Here is a 20,763-nt window from a genome sequence, read left to right as displayed (position 1 = left end):
TAGGAAAAGTTTAAAATCAATAGATAAAATAATAATAATAATAATAATAATAAAAATAAAAATAATAATAATAATACAAATAATAATAATAATACAAATAATAATAATAAAGAAATAGGCACATGCGTGATTTTTCATATTACCACCCGCTTAAAGGTTTCAAGTGACACAAAATGTTAAACAATGGACAAGTTCCTCCTGGTGGACCATTCATGAACAAAAGCATCTAGATGAGCCATCTGTTCTAGATTTTGTCTCCAACTCTTGATTTTTTGGGGGTTACTTATTTAGTCCTGATGAAAGGAATCTTCTTTAGAACTTATTCCTGAAGGACCTCATAATGCCATTTTCAGAGTTGACCATTACATTAATAAATCGTTGGGTTTTTCCCATGTCATGATATTTAAGATGGCGGAGCCTACATACAGCAGAACAGGGAGCAACAGTTGAAATTTGCTTGAGACTTTAAATTATCTGCACACGTGAAAGCTTCTCTTGAACTTAAAATATCATTTGACTGTTGGAAAGAAAAGTATTAAATACTGATGGTAACCCCCCTTTTTATTACCACTTTACTTTTGGTGCCACCTTCAACAGAGGCACCCTGGGTTTTTTGGGCCCCTAAGGGAAAAGATCTATTGCGACCCCTGGATATATAATAGTACCACCCAATCCTCCATATCTCCTTTGAGGACCCTTTAAACCCATGAAGTTGATTTAACAAGGTTAATGGGATCTGCGGTCTCGAGGTAATGTCGTTGGAGCACAATCCAATCCATCATGCCCCAGAAGTGACATCACAGCTTTTATTTTCCCAATGGAATCCTGACACGCTTTAAAAGTTCTCTGACATACGCGGCGCAATTATGTTAGGCTTAGTCACTCTTTGTCACCGTATTATCCGGTACTAATGAGATATTCAGTTGTTTGTTGCAGTTGGATAATTAGTCCGACATCATAACGAGATACATGGAAACTTGGATTTCTCTCGGTTTCATGTAATCAGGATTAGTTGCCCTTGCATTCTTTTTGCCATTGATCCACTACAAATGCAGCAAACCAGATTAATACAAACTATTTTTTTATTTTGTTTTATAAAGCATATAATTATGTTAAAAACTCTCAAAAGCTCATCTGCCTTATTGTAACTGAATGGAATATCCTTGTAACTCCTTTTATTTTTATTTTTTTCATTATGGATTTGATTTTAGCAATTTAGAACCTTATTTAGTTTTTCTTTTAATTTTGTTAACATAACCCAAAATGTAAAAAAAAAAAAGTTTATATTAGTTGTTTTTTTGGAATTTTCTTTGTGTTTACTGAACTGTATCAGAAAATGTAAATTATTCAGAGTAGAATGCTTTCTTAATTCCACAAAGATCATCTAAAGTCATGAACCTGATCTTTATCAGTAATGTCCAGAATTCTCTTTTTAAGTAAACTTAGAAAGTACACCAAAAAAGCAACTTTGTATCTGTCTTTCACTTTATGGATTTGAGTAGCTCTGTTTTTTATACATCTTAATGGATTATTCATATCTGAAAAAAAATACAAAGAAAGTGAATCTTATTCGGCTAATTCTTCGCCCAGCAATTAATTAACCTCATTGTGTTTTTTTCCCTTGTAACAGAAGACAAAACGTGGACCTCTGTTCAGCATAACATCACGGATCTGACCGCGGTGCATAGAACGCCTGGTAGTAGACCATACGCCATGCTATTAAACTACACTACAAGCATGGAACAGCTGGAAGCCATGATTAATAGATCGGAATACTGCGAGCAAGAAGTGGAGTATCACTGCAAACACTCCCGACTACTCAATTCACCAAGTAAGCTCAGCAAAACAAGAAATGTCTTGACTTCTGTCCATAAAATGACTATATCCGATATATTCATGCATAAATCATTTCAAGTTTTCCCCATCACCTTGGGACATCACCCGTTCCTTTTCCATTTTCCGTGCCTTTGGGCTTACAATGACCAGACTCGGCTAAAATGAGTACAAAAATATTAAAGGCCACCAGAAATACTATATATTGATAAAAAAAAGAAAATGTAGGAGTTTCTCATAAGATAAATAACCTCTGATTTAATCTCTGACCTAATTTTATTTACGTTGCATCAATTAATTACAGAAATCTTTTTATGTGCAGTTCATTTTGTTTTATTTACCTGATCGCTCCAACCATTCACTGTATTTGCATTATGAGCATTGAATGATGTTTTTCCAGGATAAATTGTCAGTGGGGAAATAAATCCTGGACTAGTTACATTATGATGTCATATCACAAATATTTTAATGGCTATTTACTTGTCAAGGTTGATCTACCATCATCTTAAGGTAGACACACCAGCCGGCAGGCCTGATTTTCCGCAGGGCTGGGGACATCTTGGTAAGAGATATAGTGGAAGAACATCAATGAGTTTTTTCTGGAACCCAGCTAAAGGTTCTTGCGTATTTGGCAGCCCTTATCGGACCTCCGTGGCATGGAACAAGAATGAGCAAATAAAGAAGCTAAAGATTGGCCTAAAATGGGGTAACCTGGTGTCTTTTAGAAAATTAGTCCGGACAAACAGTCTCATAAGGAAATGGACAAAGCCATGTTGGTCCAAGAAAGACCCAGAAGAGGCCAAGGACTGATTAAAGGCAGACTAGACAGGGCCGAATGGGTCTGATCTGCCAACAAGTTCTAAATGTCTGCTTTAAGAGAATGTTGAATCTTCATCGAAAGTTGACATCTTTTATTTGGCCAACATAAAAAAAATGTAGAGTCAGAGACATTTTTGGGACCTCAGAAGCCTCTTCTTCCCATTGACTCTGGATGGTATCTTCAGATAGAGAACTCTGAAGCCCCAATGGCTTATCTAAATCTTGGTCCTTTTCTAGATCCTTCTGTTTGTGTCAAACAAAGTATAACCATTGAATTAAGATATTCGGTGATGCCGCCGCTTATAGAATTAATAGAATAAGCCGGAATTCAAGATCAGGAATGTAACGTTTATTTTTAACATTTCTTTGGCGTCTTTGGAGATCCAGTCCAATTAGACAGAATAAAGCATATTGTCTGCCTGTTGTCTGCTTGGGAGTTCGGTAAAATTAGAATTTCCCATCATTGGAGCCATAAGGAAAGGTTCATTTCCTGATGTACGGATGGTGCAATGAGTGACAGTTAATAATATTTCAAGAGCACATCATTTGTGACAAGAATAAATTCGCAGTAATTCTCATAAGGCTACAGAGGCAGCTCTGCCCCTGATAAAATATACCTTAATAAATCCCATAGCATTGGCGAGGCACCGGCTCTATCCACAGGAGAATTCATTGAATTCATTTTCTCTGAGATATATATCTGATGCAGATTTGGAAATAATTCAAGTAGCGTCGCAATTTAAAGTTTTGTGGTGGAACCCATCTGTTTTGTTCTTTTGCTTGACGTTTCAGAGAGGTTCTAAAAACTGAGGGCTATGCAGGCGTTGGGGTTATTTATATCTTTATTAAATAATGAAACAAATTGGTTAATAAAATACATGGCTATATTTTAAGTTAGTTGCATGGGGTTTTTTCATTTTGTATATACTGTATACAGCTCTGGGGGTTATATTACTGTATACAGCGCTGGGGGTTATATTACTGTATACAGCGCTGGGGGGTTATATTACTGTATACAGCGCTGGGGGGTTATATTACTGTATACAGTGCTGGGGGTTATATTACTGTATACAGCGCTGGGGGGGTTATATTACTGTATACAGCGCTGGGGGGTTATTACTGTATACAGCACTGGGGGGGTTATATTACTGTATACAGCACTGGGGGTTATATTACTGTATACAGCGCTGGGGGTTATATTACTGTATACAGCGCTGGGGGGTTATTACTGTATACAGCACTGGGGGTTATATTACTGTATACAGCACTGGGGGTTATATTACTGTATACAGCGCTGGGGGGTTATATTACTGTATACAGTGCTGGGGGTTATATAACTGTATACAGCGCTGGGGGTTATATTACTGTATACAGTGCTGGGGGGTTATATTACTGTATACAGCGCTGGGGGGTTATATAACTGTATACAGCGCTGGGGGTTATATTACTGTATACAGCACTGGGGGTTATATTACTGTATACAGCGCTGGGGGGTTATATTACTGTATACAGCGCTGGGGGTTATATAATTGTATACAGCGCTGGGGGTTATATTACTGTATACAGTGCTGGGGGGTTATATTACTGTATACAGCGCTGGGGGGTTATATAACTGTATACAGCGCTGGGGGTTATATTACTGTATACAGCGCTGGGGGGTTATATAACTGTATACAGCTCTGGGGGGGGGTTATGCTTAAGGAGGAAAATATCCTTTTTTCCATAGGAATTGCACTTTAAATACTACGACGTTAAGCTATGCATTACTCACCTTTCCTGGCACACGAGGTATTAATAGTTTAATTTCAGTGAATTTGTGCCATGTTTTGGACCTCTGCGCTCCGGTTATAGACTTTATTGGATGTCGGAGTCCAGCATCCAAAGCCTGGGTTTGCTGGCACGGAGAGCGACGTCTGTTATTAAATTTCCAACTGTTGCGAAATCTGCTCTGAATGGGAACAGCTGATTAATATGACCGTGACTTTGAGTTTTTATCTGTTTTAATTAAGTTCAATTGGCCTCTAACTTATCTCCACTTTTGTTTATCATACAACCACCTACACGCAAAACATTTCACATTATTTATTTACTTATTGCAAAAATATAACTCTGACCTTCTGCAGCCTAGCATTTATACCAGAAGATCACTAAACTTGGACGATACGCTTTTTAATTGTGTAAATTAGATTTAAAGCAATTAACAAATACATAGTTACTTCTTATCTTCAGTAACATTGGGGTAGAATATGGAAATGGTTACATGACTCTATACATCTGTGTGACCATGAGTGGGGCAGTTAATGTATGTAAGGTGTTGTTACAAATGTGTGGATTTTTTCAAAATCCAAGGTGAAAAGAGTATGTTTTCTCCTTGTTTTGTCTGGAGAGGTAATATGATCTAATCTTTTCTTCCTTTCCAATCTGTATTCTGGGATGTGTTTAGTGCTGGATCCAGCGACTGCAGGAAAGTGTGACAAATTCACAAGACGTTCTGTAAAGAACTTGATAGTGTGATGCAGTAATACAGTGATAACCCCCAGCGCTGTATACAATAATATACCCCCCCAGTGCTTGTGACAGGGCCAGGCTAGCTGGCTCATGTGTCATATGAAGTTTAGCCGGGTCACGGAGCACTTTTGTGTCCGGTTCTGTATACCGTGACCCGGTAATATATTATATTGTGTTTATTGTGTAACCGGCCCAGAGACTGATGTGGCTTCAGCCCCAGCCTTCAAAGAGACGATCCTATAATCTGGCTGGGGCTCTTAATCAGCCAACACAGCCCTGTCTGCCCAGACGGCACCCGCACTACAGGGGGGATAACACAGGTGGGGGAACCCATTGTATTCTGTAATCCCCTCACCTGATACATCCCCTGTATACTGATGGGATTTGTGATGGGATGTGGTTGATGGGATTGGGGGTTGGGTTCGGTACACATTGCATTGAGATTGTATAAAGTTCTGTGTGTTTGTAATAAAGAGAGTTCTTCTTGGTTTGCTACGAATGGTGGTCTGGATGATCCGTGGATAGCTGAGTGCGATCCGTATGAGGGACTGACTGGTGATTCCTCAGCCCTCAAACAGGGGGTACCCAGCCTTGGGTACGGTGACCCTGTAACAGTGCTGTATACAGTAATATAACCCCCAGCGCTGTATACAATAATATACCCCCCAGTGCTGTATACAGTAATATACCCCCAGCACTGTATATAATAATATACCCCCCAGCGCTGTATACAATAATATACCCCCCAGTGCTGTATACAATAATATACCCCCCAGTGCTGTATACAATAATATACCCCCCAGTGCTGTATACAGTAATATAACCCCCAGTGCTGTATACAATAATATAACCCCCAGCGCTGTATACAGTAATATACCCCCAGCGCTGTATACAATAATATACTCCCAGTGCTGTATATTACAGTGTAACCCCCCAGCGCTGTATACAGTAATATAACCCCCAGCGCTGTATACAGTGATATAACCCCCAGCGTTGTATACAGTAATATAACCCCCAGCGCTGTATACAGAAATATAACCCCCCAGCACTGTATACAGTAATATAACCCCCGGCGCTGTATACAGTAATATAACCCCCCAGCGCTGTATACAGTAATATAACCCCCCAGCACTGTATACAGTAATAACCCCCAGCACTGTATACAGTAATAACCCCCAGCGCTGTATACAGTAATATAACCCCCAGCGCTGTATACAGTAATATAACCCCCAGCGCTGTATACAGTAATATAACCCCCCAGCACTTTAAACAGTAATATAACCCCCAGCACTGTATACAGTAATATAACCCCCAGCGCTGTATACAGTAATATTCTGTTAATGAACAGGTCACTGAAGAGCTCTTTATATCGGCCCTGCATATATTTATATAATGTTATCATATCCCCTCTGAGACAAAAAGTGAAGTTGTTGAAGACATAGAAGCGGTCGGCAGAGAAGATAGGCAGACATTCAGAGAGAGCAGGAGAGAGAGTGAGTAAGAGTGGAAACACCAATGGAATTTAAATGAAAATTCTGATCTCTTTGCTTCGTTTTTGTTTGTTTCGTTGGAGCTCCCGCCAATTAGAACCCAGGTTTTGGGTTTTAAAACTCTTATCGTGCCTTGGCATTCAATGGCTCGGGAGTACGAGTGTTCCCGTGTGAACTCGGTGGGATATTGGAACGTTAGAGATGTTCTAAGACAGCTGTCACGAACAAGAAGTCCTGCTGAATGAAATGAGACAGTTGCGAAGAAAACTGTTTAATAAGGGGCATAGTTGACTGTCATATTTCCAAACAGAAACTCATGTGGTGAATTAGAATGAATTAGAAAATGCAAATGTGCTTTTTTAATTACATTTAATAGTCTTAAGCCGTGCTGCTTCTAAATATGTTGGTTTGCCGTGTGGGGATCTGAACGTGGTGAGATATGAAATAAGGGAACATTTGGCTGTTTGGGGGCAATAATAGAATTAGTATTTTTACCTGCTTAGAGTTACTTGGAATAATTAACCTCTAAATTCCCGGGGTGATTTTGTTAAAACGGGCAAAATTCCAGGGTTTCTGTCAACGAAGCCACAAAACTTCCGAACAGACGGCCCGCGATTCTGGATGACCGAATCGAATTGGGGATTATGTGTCCTATCAGGAGAATATTTGTGAGTCTATTTACAGCTCAGCTTCCGACTTGGATACATTTTATATCTACAAAGCCGACATATTCCAGTCCATTATTGTAAAAATATTTTTCTCTCTTTTTTGTACTAATGTCTTAAATAATTTTTATCATCTGTAAAAATTCTTATGCAATAAAATATATTTTTTTCTTAAAATTGTCCCAGAAACCCTTATAGGGTACAGATCTGTTAAAATGAGACAATAGTGTTCACCTATGCTTTAATATTTTTTTAGGCTTCTGGCATAAACGAGGGCTATGGTAAAGATTCCTTTTATTGTACTTTTGGTTTGTTTTTATTACTTTTCTTATTTTTTTATTTACTTGGCCTGGAGAGATAGCAATGCACTCTAGTGCCATTTACTCTAATTAATACTTTTATTTAAAAAAATAATAATGGAAGATAGACTTGGGACCCTTCTGAAGATTGCTGAGTCCTTTGAGGCTCGCAGTTTATTTTTTCGATGGAATTTATACGTGATCACTCAGCTTTTAGCACATCTCCTGTTCTCTTATCTCATATTTATGAATTAAATTGGTTTAAAAAAAATAGAAAAAAAGAAAATAAATATTAGCTGACATTAGCGCCATGGACAAAGAATATGAACAATTCCTTATAGATTACTATTGAGACCTTCTCAGGAATGTGCCAGCATCTTTCACACTAAAAGGTCAACTTAAATGTCCAACAACACCCTCACTGGACTATATCCAACACATATTTCCCAAGAAAAACCAGTAAGGATCCAGTCAGAGTGTAAGTTTGACCTGAGAAACCCTGGTGGCTATATATGGAATTACAAGTAAAGCACATCAGCCCGCGATACAGCATTGGGATTCGTGATTTTTTTCTCCAAGAAAAAAGAAAAAACAGTAAAAAAAAAACCCCACAAACGATAAGTTAAATGAAAAAAACAAAATTTAGAAAAAGCAAGAAAAGAAGGCTGTAAAAATGAAAGAATATTAGGGGATTTAATACAGTTTACATGGAATGGTGAGGAGTATTGGGTGAAAGGCTTTCATTCTAGGAAGTTTGGTAGATACCACAATATCCTTTCAGATGAATATAAAGATGGAATGAATCAAATTGATTATTTTTAAGTGTTTGTGCTTTTTCTTACGTTCTAGAAAAGTAACCCAGACACCTTGGGGTTATTTTTTTTTAAGCGTCAAAAAAAAAAGAAGAATAATAATTTATAAAGTAGAACACAACTTGCCACAGGTTATATTTTGCATATTTTTGTCTTTTTTTATTACTCTAGGTAGTGAAATTGAGGTCAGATAAGCACCATATATCTCCCGCCGTTCCATGACTCACTTTATTATGTCCTGGAGATTCAACGAAGAACTTCCAGAAATACGTGACCTTAATTGAATTTCAGTCACCTTAATCTGCCAACGTAAGGAGTGCCATGTGTTCAGGCGGCTAAATGGGGTCCCCCAGGGTGGGATCAAATGAGAGGGGTTGAGTTTCATGTTTGTATTATGAATGTGGCCTTAATTGAGTTATTGATACAAACTCCCCCGCTTTCAGATATTAGATCTCTATCAAAACAGTTTCCGTCTGCAAAAATGTTAAATGATCTTCTTGTTGCTGAGATTTGGTTGAAAAGCTTCATCACAAACCAACAAATCCATTCATAACGTGATGCTAAACCATACTGAGCACCCCCAAAATATATATAATGCAAATACAGCCATTGGGGAAGATCACTCTATGGAATAATGGAACATTCATGAAACCAAATGGACTTTATTGAACCAATCACTTCCGACTCAATGACAGGCACATATAACACAGAAGACAGTCGCTCCAATCCATCCTGAACATCATTGACTCATTTTTGGATCCCATCATTCTTCATCCACTGCCCCCCCGTTCCAGTCCCGCCATTGGCTCCCCATATCCTACAGAATTGAATTTAAACTCCCGGTCCTTAACTACAGAGCTCCAAAACAATACCTCCGTATAGCTCTCTTTTTCTCTCCAAATACTCTCCTAACCGCTCTCTCCCCATGGCTTGTGTCTTTCATCCACTGTCATCTCCTCTTCCCACTCGCGGAACTCATCAGGAACTTTACCCAGGCTTTCTCTATTCTCTTCGAGATCTCCGGCTACTGCCTTCTCCGCATCCCTTTCACTACAATCAAACCATCCTCACTCAAGCAGCCCTACTCCTTCTATCTCATTCCTTCTCAGCTTCCCAATAGATTGTAAGCTCCCTGGAGAAGGACCGTGTTCTCCTTCTGTAGGAGTCAGTTGTAACATGTAATCTTATAGTCAAATTGTATTCCGCCATTTTTTTTTTCTTGATAATTGTTTATTATTGTAGCAGCACTAAGGAATCTGCTGAAGCGCTACAAGTAAATGAAACGTGATGTAATCGGCATCCTACTATGCAGTTAATAATATAATATTATGAATATGTGATTAACAATGTGCCGTAAGTCCAGGTAATGTAATTAGTGCATTTGGTAGACTCGGTAGGGCTTGGGCAAAACAAATTTTCCAAGAAATGCTGACTCCAGGAAACGACTCTGTAATCCTATCTAAGGTTTCGCATTTGGTTAATTGAAATTGGGAGAAATGCAAAGACTCTAAAGATTACATTGGTGCTAACACAGCAGAGGGTCCCATATTATCCAACACACAAGTGAAGCTGACAAAGGTCTGGGTAGCTTTCAGGAACCAAAGAACATAAACCTGCAACCAATATATAAAAACATATATTTATTGCATAGTAAGTAATTAGCATTTTTAATATGGTTATATATACATTATTGTATATAACTCTGCTGCCACTGCCCACGTACAACGAGTGCCCCTTTCAAACAGATAAGTTTCCCAAAATCCTACATTTTATAGTTTAATGCAATAAATACATACAAAAAACATAAATAAGGGGTCAATACAGTCACTCTCTGATGACCTTTTCATTAAGAAGAAAGACATTTTCACAGTAAGAGCAGTAAAGATGTGGAATCCGCTCCCCACAGAGGCTGCTCTTTTTTTTTTTAAGTAGTGGAGAAGAAAGGAGACACTAATCTTGGCTCTAAAACGGTAAATTTGTATACTTAAAAATATTTCCATTTTCTATTACACTAATTATCAAACAAAAAGGCACAAGCTGTGTGCAGTATCAGTAAATGTATCTATTTTTGCGTAAAGAGTATTTTGGCATCATTTTTTATTATGATTTTTATTTCTGCCGGCGGTAGTTGGTTCTTCTTTTTATTAATAACGATATAAATATCCAGCTGTGTTATTCTGTTACGAAACCTCGACCAGAAAGGAACAGATTTTTGCGTTAAAGCTGTTTATCTCGCATCTTGTATTTCCCTTAAACCAATTTAACGCGCGCTTCTCTGTAATCGAAACTCACACAATCATGAAGATCAAATTGGAAGCGAAGCCTTCAAGTGAACCTTATAATAGGGCACAGGAAATGCGTTCCTTATTTAACCTGATGCTAAGGTGCCTGTCCGGGTCCCACCCGGGGAATACACCTTGCAGAAGTCAAATAAAAGCATTTAATGCAAGCTTCAATATTCTTCTGGTTGACGGAGAGCATCAAAGCTTATGCTTCTAACAATTTCATTTTTTTTAGACTTATTTATTGGCCCAAAAGACCAAAAAGGGGCAATTTTTTTCCCCTGGCGCTCCGTACAGGGACTGGCCAAACAGAACAGGGACACTTGGGAGGTATCAAAATGTAAAAAGTTTGCATCCTAAGCATATTTATGCATGTGCAGACTCTTAAGGAATCTAATTTCATACATTAACGCCAGGGTGTAACTTCAGAGTTTGCCTTCCACGTTAATTAGGCGCTGGCTTAATTAGCCTTGATTGTGTTTTCTCGAAGTACAGTTTTAGGCGCCCAACTTCCCTTAATTTTCCTCCCCAGGGATTTTCTGCCAGTAGCTCGATTTGGGGGCAGTAGGGGGGATTTAAATTCCAATATAGAAAAAATGCTAATTACGGTTAATGAGAAATAACAATTGCCGCATATCTCCGAGAACCAGCGTAGGAACCGAAGAGAATTCCGACGCACCCAGCAGAGGCGCCGCCGGCACCGCTTACCAACGCCAGGGCTGTTTAAAAGAATTGTGATTTAAAAAAAGAAAGATTTTGCTCCCAGCCCGCGGATAATAAAGCAGATCGGATTGTTTTGTAAAATATTACCAGCCTACACCGTTCTATCGTACCGTAGGTTACCGCAATCAAAGCCGGACCACAAACGGAATATTCCGTCGCTTTAAGAAATGACGTATTTGGGTCACTCTTTGCCTGAAACCTAGAAACCCAGAACCTGCCGGCAGATCGGCCCAATTTGGCCCCATTTGGTCACCCATCAGTCGTTGGTCTCGTCTTAGATTCAGGAGCCATATGTCTATCCCATGCTCTCTGTATTACCCTCACTGTATTACCCTCTACCCCTTCTGCTGGAAGGCTGTCTCTACGTATCTACCACCCTCTCTGTAAAGTAAAACTTCCATACATTCTATCTAAGCCTCTTATTCTAATTATATTATAATAGTTTAAGTATCGACCCAGTGATTAATTAGACTACCTGCGAGAATCCTTATTTTCCATTTCTGGGGCAGAATTTGTACCCTTTCAGGGTTTCTGTTTGCCGGATTATTGCAATTTGCGATATCTTAAAAAGAAAGAGAGCAGAGGAGACGAGGAAGTCATTGTCGGAGAAGTCAAGATGGAGTCAGCGGCAGGAGACTAAAACGATGTCACCACTTACATCACTACAAAAAAAAAAGGAAATGCCAAGCCTGTATATAAAGAGTTTAAAGTCACGAATCAGACGCAGGGAGCGGAGCTTCTCTTCCAAAGAAGAACCTCATTATCTGCAGAGGATTTGTTGCATCTCAGCACAAACACGTCTAAGGACAATGCTTCGGCTCTCCGCTGATTTATAGCATCGATTCTCACTGTTGAGATTTCAGGGATTAGAGGAAAGAAAGTTTATTCTGTATTAAACGTGGTTTTATCTCGTAAACGCACTGCGCGCTGACGGCAAACGACCGGCGCGCTGTATCAGGGGTGCAACCGGTTAAGGGATCTCGGCGGCAACGATTGTTATTGTGTTACAATTATTTTTAAGACGTGCATGAAATCACGGGAACTTGGCTGAGTTTGTGGAATTATCGCCGGAATGTTACGAGTTCTCGGATACTGTTGCCGGACAGCGAAGATTCATTTTCATACTTAATGCGTAAATTTTATTTAAAATTAACCCTTTTTTCTCTCTCCTTTTTTTTTTTTTTGCAGATGGAGCCCCCTTCACCTGGTGGATGGGAAGGGGTAACGAGAGGCACACTTACTGGGGGGGGTCGGTTCCTGGAGACCAGAAATGCACATGCGGCCTGGAGGAGAGCTGTGTTGATATGAGACATTTCTGCAACTGTGATGCCGACCGATATGAATGGTAAGCTGGTACGGAGCCTTCAATAAGCAAGTGAAGTAAGATATTTTTCAGAGGGTTTTTTAAATCGTTAATTACACCATAATTTCTATATCTGCTACAGTAGAACGTACTATGGACGTTATGGACGGCAACTCCCAAGAGGTCCACCCACTTACCGTGTACACATGATAGGAGTTATAGTCGATGGCCAACACCGTCTAACTTGAATTCTTTATCCGTTTCTTTCCTGTTTTTATCTAAACCTAGTAAAAAAAATATTCAGAGCAGAAAAAAAAACTCATTACTTCCCGTGGGTCACACGCTATGCACAGAGACGGGAGGATAAACAGAGAGGAGGGGCAATTAACTCCATAATTAACTGCATTTATGGAAAAGCATTGACCCAAAAAATATATATTCCTATAAAAAAGGGTTGGAGGGACGGCAACGACAGTTGGAACCCAATAAAACGCTACCAGAGACATTAAAGTGACCTTCTGCGGCCGCTCGTAATGCTCAGTCTTGTGACTCTTTTAAAAAGTTACAAAAAATGCTGGCGCTCCTCTTATAAAATTGCTTCTTGTGCCGGACAAAAAGTACGAAATTGCACTCGTTCTCTTCTGATAAAAACCTGGGACGGGGAGACGCTGTCCAAATGAACTTCTTGCGTGGAAACGCGGTGATTTGATCTGGAAACCACAGTTCAGATGAGAGAATTCCTACAGAAAAGAACATTTTGTAATTTTCACATTAAACAAAATATGTAATTGTCCCCATAATGAGAAGAAAGAAAAACCTGTTACGCTAAGGAAGTATTTTATATTTCTTTAGCAGCGTTTCTCCAAAATGCTTTAGAAGATCTTGTTGACCACCGATGGTTCATTTTTGGTATTTCCGCTGTTTGGACCACATTTCTCGCGGTGGTTAACTGCCTCTTTTTGAAAATTGTGGAGCCTTCTTCGCTCCTTGTGCACCACGTCAACGTCAGAGCCGTCTTCTTCATGGGCCAAACGTTAGAGATCGCCAACCTACGATGCTATGGAGTCCCCGGTGGGATTCCTATATTAATACGGGTCAAAAAGAACTAGCGGGGGTCTCTGCTTTCCATCAGGTATTAGGTTGATAATTATTGTTAATATTTATAATTTATTATAAAAATAATATTCAAATTATTTAATTCATATTTTAATAATTAATAATATTTTTTTTTAAACGTAGTCTATGACAGTCAACCAAAATGTTGTGTCCTATGTTAATAAAGAAGACGCTAAGCCCTTGACCGCCTAAGAAAAGACAGCTAAAAATATTTAAAACGTGAGAATATTTTTAACAGAATATATAATTTTCCACCCCACACAGAAAAACTTTTTCCAAGCCCTTAAAATATGCTTATTATTTTTTATTCTCACATTTTCTTGAATAAATTTACCTTTTGTACATTATTTGTGATTTACCCCAAAGCATGCAAGTAACTGGAGGGGAATGTTTAGTAATATTAGATATCAATGAGCTCTCCAACTTCCAAGGGAGCTGAACAAAGAAAATCTAAAAAAAACATTCCTATAAAATAAATCTTGTTTAGATAAAATTCCTTATCTAATTCACGTGCCAAAATGTGAAGAAATGAGACAAATGCATTCGCACAATAGTTAGTAATTTGCAAACATTTTTGCAGTTTCTAAAAAACACCGAATATTTGTTTTTACGTAGTGTGTATTTTTTCAGTTATTTTGTGTTAATCTATTGTGTTTATTATTACACGCTAAAGGCGTTGACAAATGTCTTGTTAAAAAAAAAAGTGTTGATTTTAAGTGCTAAAAAAAAAAAGAGTAAAAGAATTATACAAAAATGTTGGGTTTTTATTAAAAATGTTTACCAACAATTTGACATTAGAAGGCTGGGTTGTTTTTTTAAGCTTTATTTAGACTTCTTTTAGTGGGTGTCTCTGGTTTCCATCAAATATTAGGTTGACATTTAATATTAATATTTAAAATGTATTATAAAAAAATTTATATATTTTTTTAAATAAATATTAAATTATTTTTTCAAAAAGTAGTCTATGATTGTCAACGGTCAGCTATTGTTATGTAAATTAATCAGACATTTAGTAGAAGAATAATGAATTATTATAGAAATACTAATTTATAACCATAATTCTGGCATATTATAAAAATACTATTTTCTCATTTTATTTCAGGACAAATGACACGGGTTTTCTAAATTTTAAGGAACATCTGCCGGTCTCTCAAATTGTGATCACAGACACCAACAGGTCAGGCTCCGAGGCAGCATGGCGAATCGGCCCGTTACTTTGCAATGGAGACAGTGAGTATGGCGGAAAACGTTATATAGAATTGGGGGGGGCTCCCCATAGACATTGGCTTAGACCGACGCGTTTTAACGGGGCTTAAAGATAACATTTCGCGAATCAATAACAGAAAAACTATATTTTATAATCAAGCTTTTGGTTGAACTAAACATTATTTTTTTTCAGGAAGCTACTGGAACGCTGCCTCTTTCAACACAATGTCTTCCTACCTGTACTTCCCGACCTTCCTCACAGAATTCAGCACTGATATATCCTTCTTCTTCAAGACCACCAGCTTGTCTGGAGTGTTTCTCGAGATTCTCGGCATCAAATCCGATTTCATAAGGATTGCGTTACCCTGTAAGTGTCTGACGGTCACGCGAGTTTCTGGGCTGCTCGATAATGGTGACGACTCTTGGTCTCCAGTAGGCGAGGAACCGAGTGTCCTTTCATGGAACCAAATGATGAAGGTTGACCTTGGTATTTGTACTCTCTTGCTTCCAGATATTGGATACTGATTGATTTTTTTCAAAAAATGTAATTTATATTTTACTTTTTAATTGAATCCCACTGCAATATCCATAAAATGTTGCCTGTTTGTGGCCCTCCAGTCCTGAAGGTGTCCTGCTTCTGCTCTAGGGGTTCGGTGATGTCCAACATGGTCTAAAAGGTCAAAAGTCATAATCATTAAAATAATATTAATATTTCAGGAAGTGCTAAGATGACAATGTCAGTGGGTGGGCCTTTGATGTTGTGGGTGGGGCTATCGCCAATCACTTTATATTTGTATGTAAGTGGGAGGCGGAACTGTCAATTAACATATCTGGGAAACTCTCCGGGTTTTGCCCAGAGAGTCAGAGTGAAGCACCGCTTAACCCGGGTAACCTAAGAGAATATCCGGGTCGTGTGATTGGCGTTGAGGTACAACCCACTCCCCGCCCACTGCCCTTCCTACCACTTTCACCCAGAGAAGAGGCGCTTTACCTGGAGTCTCGGGGCAAGTTCCCAGGCATGCGTGTCACCTGTCCACATCGCTACATTGTGAAACTAATTAAAATGTATATTAAGTTACGAAATAATCCTTTGGAATTCTGATACACGTCATTTTACTTCTTCGCTGATACAGTTTAATAAGTAACATTACAGTTCGACGATTGTCGTCCTTCTTACCCGACCCGCCGTGGAGTTTTTAATTTTTTTTTAGATCTTTTATTTCTGCCGAGTTAACAACAACTCCACTGCCAAAGTTTCATTATAATAACTCAGGCAATGAAGGCACTAAAATAGGGCCTGGAGGCCTTTAAACTCATTAAACAAATGATACATTTCATAGATGCTAATCACTTGGTAATGAGGTTTGATATAATGTTAATTGCACATCAAACGCCCATTCAATTGTCTTTTTTAATTTTTTCATTTTTGCGGCCATAACATTTTAAATAAACCAAACGGCTATAAATGACAGATGTAATTGCTGATTGCTTTGGTTGGCGACAAAAAGAAAAAAAAACAAAAAAACCAAACAGAAACAACAAGAAAATCTATGAGTTTAAAAAGGAGGGGAAAAAAAGTTTTCCAAATTTGTTTCGATGCAAAATCGCATTAGCGGAAATTTTCGTTTTATGTGTAATGTGCAGATGGCTCAGCCGTCCGACCGGATTTTATATGCAATTCTCACGAGAAGAGTTGCCCAGAAGCAAACTAGCCAGTTAGCAGATGCAAGGACTCCGAATATATACGTTTTGGGTTTTTTTGCGGTCCCGGAGAAACCGCTTCGGCTTTAATGATTAGAGTAACAGCTTATGTGCCAAATTCATCCAATTTGTTTGGCTTCGACTATCATATTTCATAACTACTACCTTCTGGAGGCAAAAGCTGGGTTACGGATCATCCTTTAGGACCCCACACTAATGACTATAAGGAATACCGTGAATAGAGATAATAATAAGGGGGAATGTACGTCACGCAAAAGGTCCCGGCTCCTAATTGGTTAAACCAGCAAAACAACAAACTTTTGTTTTTGTTATTAAAACCGTATTGATTCATCAGAAAAAATTATCTCAGATTTCTTTATAAATTTGGAATTAGTTTTTCTACCATCACTGGAGGATTGTTAATAGAATTTTGTAATAATAATAATAATAATAAAAAATAATAACAACAATACTACTACTACTAATAATAATAATAAAATATATTTATATTAACTTCCTGTTGTTAAGTTACTGATTGTTGCTGATTGGTTCAGGCAGCCTTTGTAAGGGTGGAAAGGAAGAGGAAGTGAACCATAAGCTGCTATAAATTATAATAATTTACTTTAGAAAAAAGCCATGAACGTGACAGCCTTCCCCCAAGTATAATTTGGCACCTTTTTATGATTTTTTAATGATTTTTTATGATTTATTTTTTTCCCCTCTGATTGAACTCTTAATGTTTCTAATTTATCAAATATTTCTGGTTCAATGTATTTGTGTTACATTTTTTGCTATTTTAGTAAATACTATTTCCATTTTACAAAACCTCCCTGATTTTTTTTTTTTAAATTGCATTAATATGCCAAAGCAAAACTTTCTGACATTTCCAGTTTTCATTTTTAGTAAAAAAAATTTCTTCCCTGCACTTTACTTCTCAGTCTCCAAAACAGAATATGCCATTACTAAATATTATTATTATCAAAAAAAGAAGAAATCCAGAATTATATATATTTTTTGTAATTTTGTGTTAATGCTGATATTAAAGGAGAAATGTCACACATTTTACCCATCACCGAATTCATGTTCTAATTTTATTTAAAGTTACATTCTTAAGGTATCTGGCAAATTTCCACCAATTTCACAGTGGACTATACATTTCCGTGCCCAAACAGGAAGTTGTAAAGCACTTCCTGTATGGGTGTTACGTCGTAAATGTATATATTTGTATGAAAATATTACCATATGTATCAATTTTGCCATTGTATGTTTTTGGCCGACACGCACACAACTTATTAGCAGGTTTTCTGCGTGTTGCCCGTGATTGGGTAGTGGGTTTCAGTGTCGTAGTTTTTTATTGGCTGCGTTGTTTTTTGTGGCGCTACCTTTTGAGCAGACTCTCTTATTACATGTTTTTTAATATTTCTTTAAGGGGAATTTTCATTTTCTTGGCTGTTAATAATGTACATTTATGTCGGTGAGGCTTAGCAGCTGCTGACTCAAGGGACCTTCTTTTTTTTTTTTTTTTTTTAAATCGATTAAACTTGGCCACGGAAAATACATTTAATCGACAGATAAAAATAGATATTGAGTTCCGTATTGATCCACTTGCGTATTTTACAGTCCCTCACCAGGTCACATTCTCGTTTGATGTTGGAAATGGCCCTATTGAGGTCTCCGTGCAATCAGCCACGCCGTTAAATGATGACCATTGGCATTATGTCAGAGCCGAGAGGAACATCAAAGAGACAACTCTTCTGGTGGACAACCTGCCAAGAAAACGCGCGCGCGGCCCCTCGGATGGACATTTCCGTCTTCAGCTTAACAGCCAGCTGTATGTAGGTAAGAACTGGCTTAGAAGACAAATAGTTTTGATACACAGAACCTGCCGGCAGATCGGCCCCATCCGGCCCCCGTCTAGTCGCCCATTTCTCCTGCTATAAAGACTCAAACCTTAATCAGTCGTTGGTCTCGCCTTAGATTCAGGAGCCGTATGTCTATCCCATGCATGTTTAATACCCTCACTGTATTACCCTCTACCACTTCTGCTGGGAGGCTACTCTATTTAGCTACCACCCTTTCAGAAGTAAAACTTCCTTCAGTAAAGCCATCTAAGGTGAGCACTCTACATTAAAAGAGAGCGCAGGCTATCTCACCTCAGCAGGAGAGCGGTCGGAGGGTACGAGGTAAGCAAAGGGAGCAGCCAGGTTTCTCATTTCGTCGGGGTGACAGATGCCGCGCAGGCACTGGTGTAATTGTGTTTGTAACACTCCCCCAGGTGCCGTTCCTCTGGTGGCAGCTGACTGCGAACTGAACATTTTTATTGAAGTTCTGTAATTTCGTGTGCGAGGCGAAGCATATTGCTTTAACTGCGGCAAACCGGCCGCCAAACTGGAAATATCGCGCATGGGTTATTTCAGGTTACCGGCTGCTGAAACTTTATTTTCTAATTTATTTATCGTTCTTTACAATGAAAAATGATTTTACAGACAATTATTGGATTGCTGGATATGCAGTATGTAATAACCCGCTTTAACGCTGGCAAAAATCGTATCATTTACACCCATAACAGAAGCACATAATCTATCTATTATTTGTTGTCTATGGCTGTCTGGCTATTGCCTCATCTGTCTAGATATCTATAATTAAAGGGGTGGGGGGGGTGAGAAAAGTGATATGTATGTATGTTACAGCGAGTGTGTTAGCATGAGTGTGTATGTGTAAATGTGTCAACCCAAGAGAGTGTTAACCCAACTGTATACAGTGCTGGGGGTTTTATTACTGTATACAGTGGTAGGGGTTATTACTGCATTCAATGGTGGGGGTTATATTACTGTATACAGCGCTGGGGGTTATATTACTGTATACAGTGCTGGGGTTATATTACTGTATACACCGCTGGGGGGTTATATTACTGTATACAGCGCTGGGGGTTATATTACTGTATACAGCGCTGGGGTTATATTACTGTATACAGTGCTGGGGTTATATTACTGTATACAGCGCTGGGTGTTATATTACTGTATACAGCGCTGGGGGTGTTATATTACTGTATACAGTGCTGGGGGTTATATTACTGTATACAGCGCTGGGGGTTATATTACTGTATACAGCGCTGGGGGTGTTATATTACTGTATACAGCGCTGGGGGTTATATTACTGTATACAGCGCTGGGGGTTATATTACTGTATACAGCGCTGGGGGGGTTATATTACTGTATACAGAGCTGGGGGTTATATTACTGTATACAGCGCTGGGGGTTATATTACTGTATACAGTGCTGGGGGTTATATTACTGTATACAGCGCTTGGGGGGGTTATATTACCGTATACAGCGCTGGGGGTTATATTACTGTATACAGCGCTGGGGGGGTTATATTACTGTATACAGCGCTGGGGGTTATATTACTGTATACAGCGCTGGGGGGGGGGTTATATTACCGTATACAGCGCTGGGGTTTAAGCTGAAGGGGAAATTATAATTTTTCCATGGGACTTATTACATTTTATTTTTAGACTAGTATTTTGCTTTTACCTTGAGCTGCAAAAATCCACACCTTTATTTAATATTGAAATTTGCATAATTAATAATATGAGGTTATCATATCAAACAGATCTCGAGTAATAATCATGGAACCTATGGCTGCGAAATAACCATCTTCGAGGAGTTTGAGATTCCCATCCACTTACTCTGGAGTGGAAAGATTAAAGGATATTTAGTTTTGTTTGTAGTTTAAAGAAAGATGGAGGATCCTATAATCTCAAAGTACTGTAAAGTAAATTGAATTAACAGAAAGCAATTAGTAGATTCGGGGCTTCTTTGCGAAGATCAGCTATTTACAGGCAAAAAAACATTAACCCTTCGATAACTCGAGTGAATAAAAGTTTTCTTAGAAACTATGAAATCCAAATGAAAGCATCGGTTTCAAACTTGATCTAATTGTCTGAATTCTATTGATACTGGAATGTCTTGAAACATAGTATCGGGTTTTGTCTGTTAGCCAATGA

The 20,763-nt window shown here is 38.5% G+C and overlaps 1 protein-coding gene across 1 annotated transcript in view; it reads left to right on the top strand.

Moving 5' to 3' along the window:
* LOC149281308 (contactin-associated protein-like 5) overlaps positions 1 to 20,763 on the top strand; it is a 105,921-nt gene that overhangs the window by 70,966 nt on the left and 14,192 nt on the right. The window contains exons 13-17 of the mRNA XM_089499492.1: positions 1,634 to 1,831; positions 12,620 to 12,776; positions 14,953 to 15,080; positions 15,250 to 15,423; positions 18,378 to 18,596. Of these exons, the coding sequence (XP_089355618.1) occupies positions 1,634 to 1,831; positions 12,620 to 12,776; positions 14,953 to 15,080; positions 15,250 to 15,423; positions 18,378 to 18,596 (876 nt within the window). The remainder of the gene's footprint in view (positions 1 to 1,633; positions 1,832 to 12,619; positions 12,777 to 14,952; positions 15,081 to 15,249; positions 15,424 to 18,377; positions 18,597 to 20,763) is intronic.

The sequence above is a fragment of the Sceloporus occidentalis genome, unplaced genomic scaffold (assembly GCF_023333645.1).
Source record: "Sceloporus occidentalis isolate IW3139 unplaced genomic scaffold, rSceOcc1.0.p SCAF_136, whole genome shotgun sequence".
In the NCBI taxonomy this organism is placed as follows: Eukaryota; Metazoa; Chordata; class Lepidosauria; order Squamata; family Phrynosomatidae; genus Sceloporus; species Sceloporus occidentalis.
This window is presented reverse-complemented; position numbering and strand designations above follow the sequence as displayed.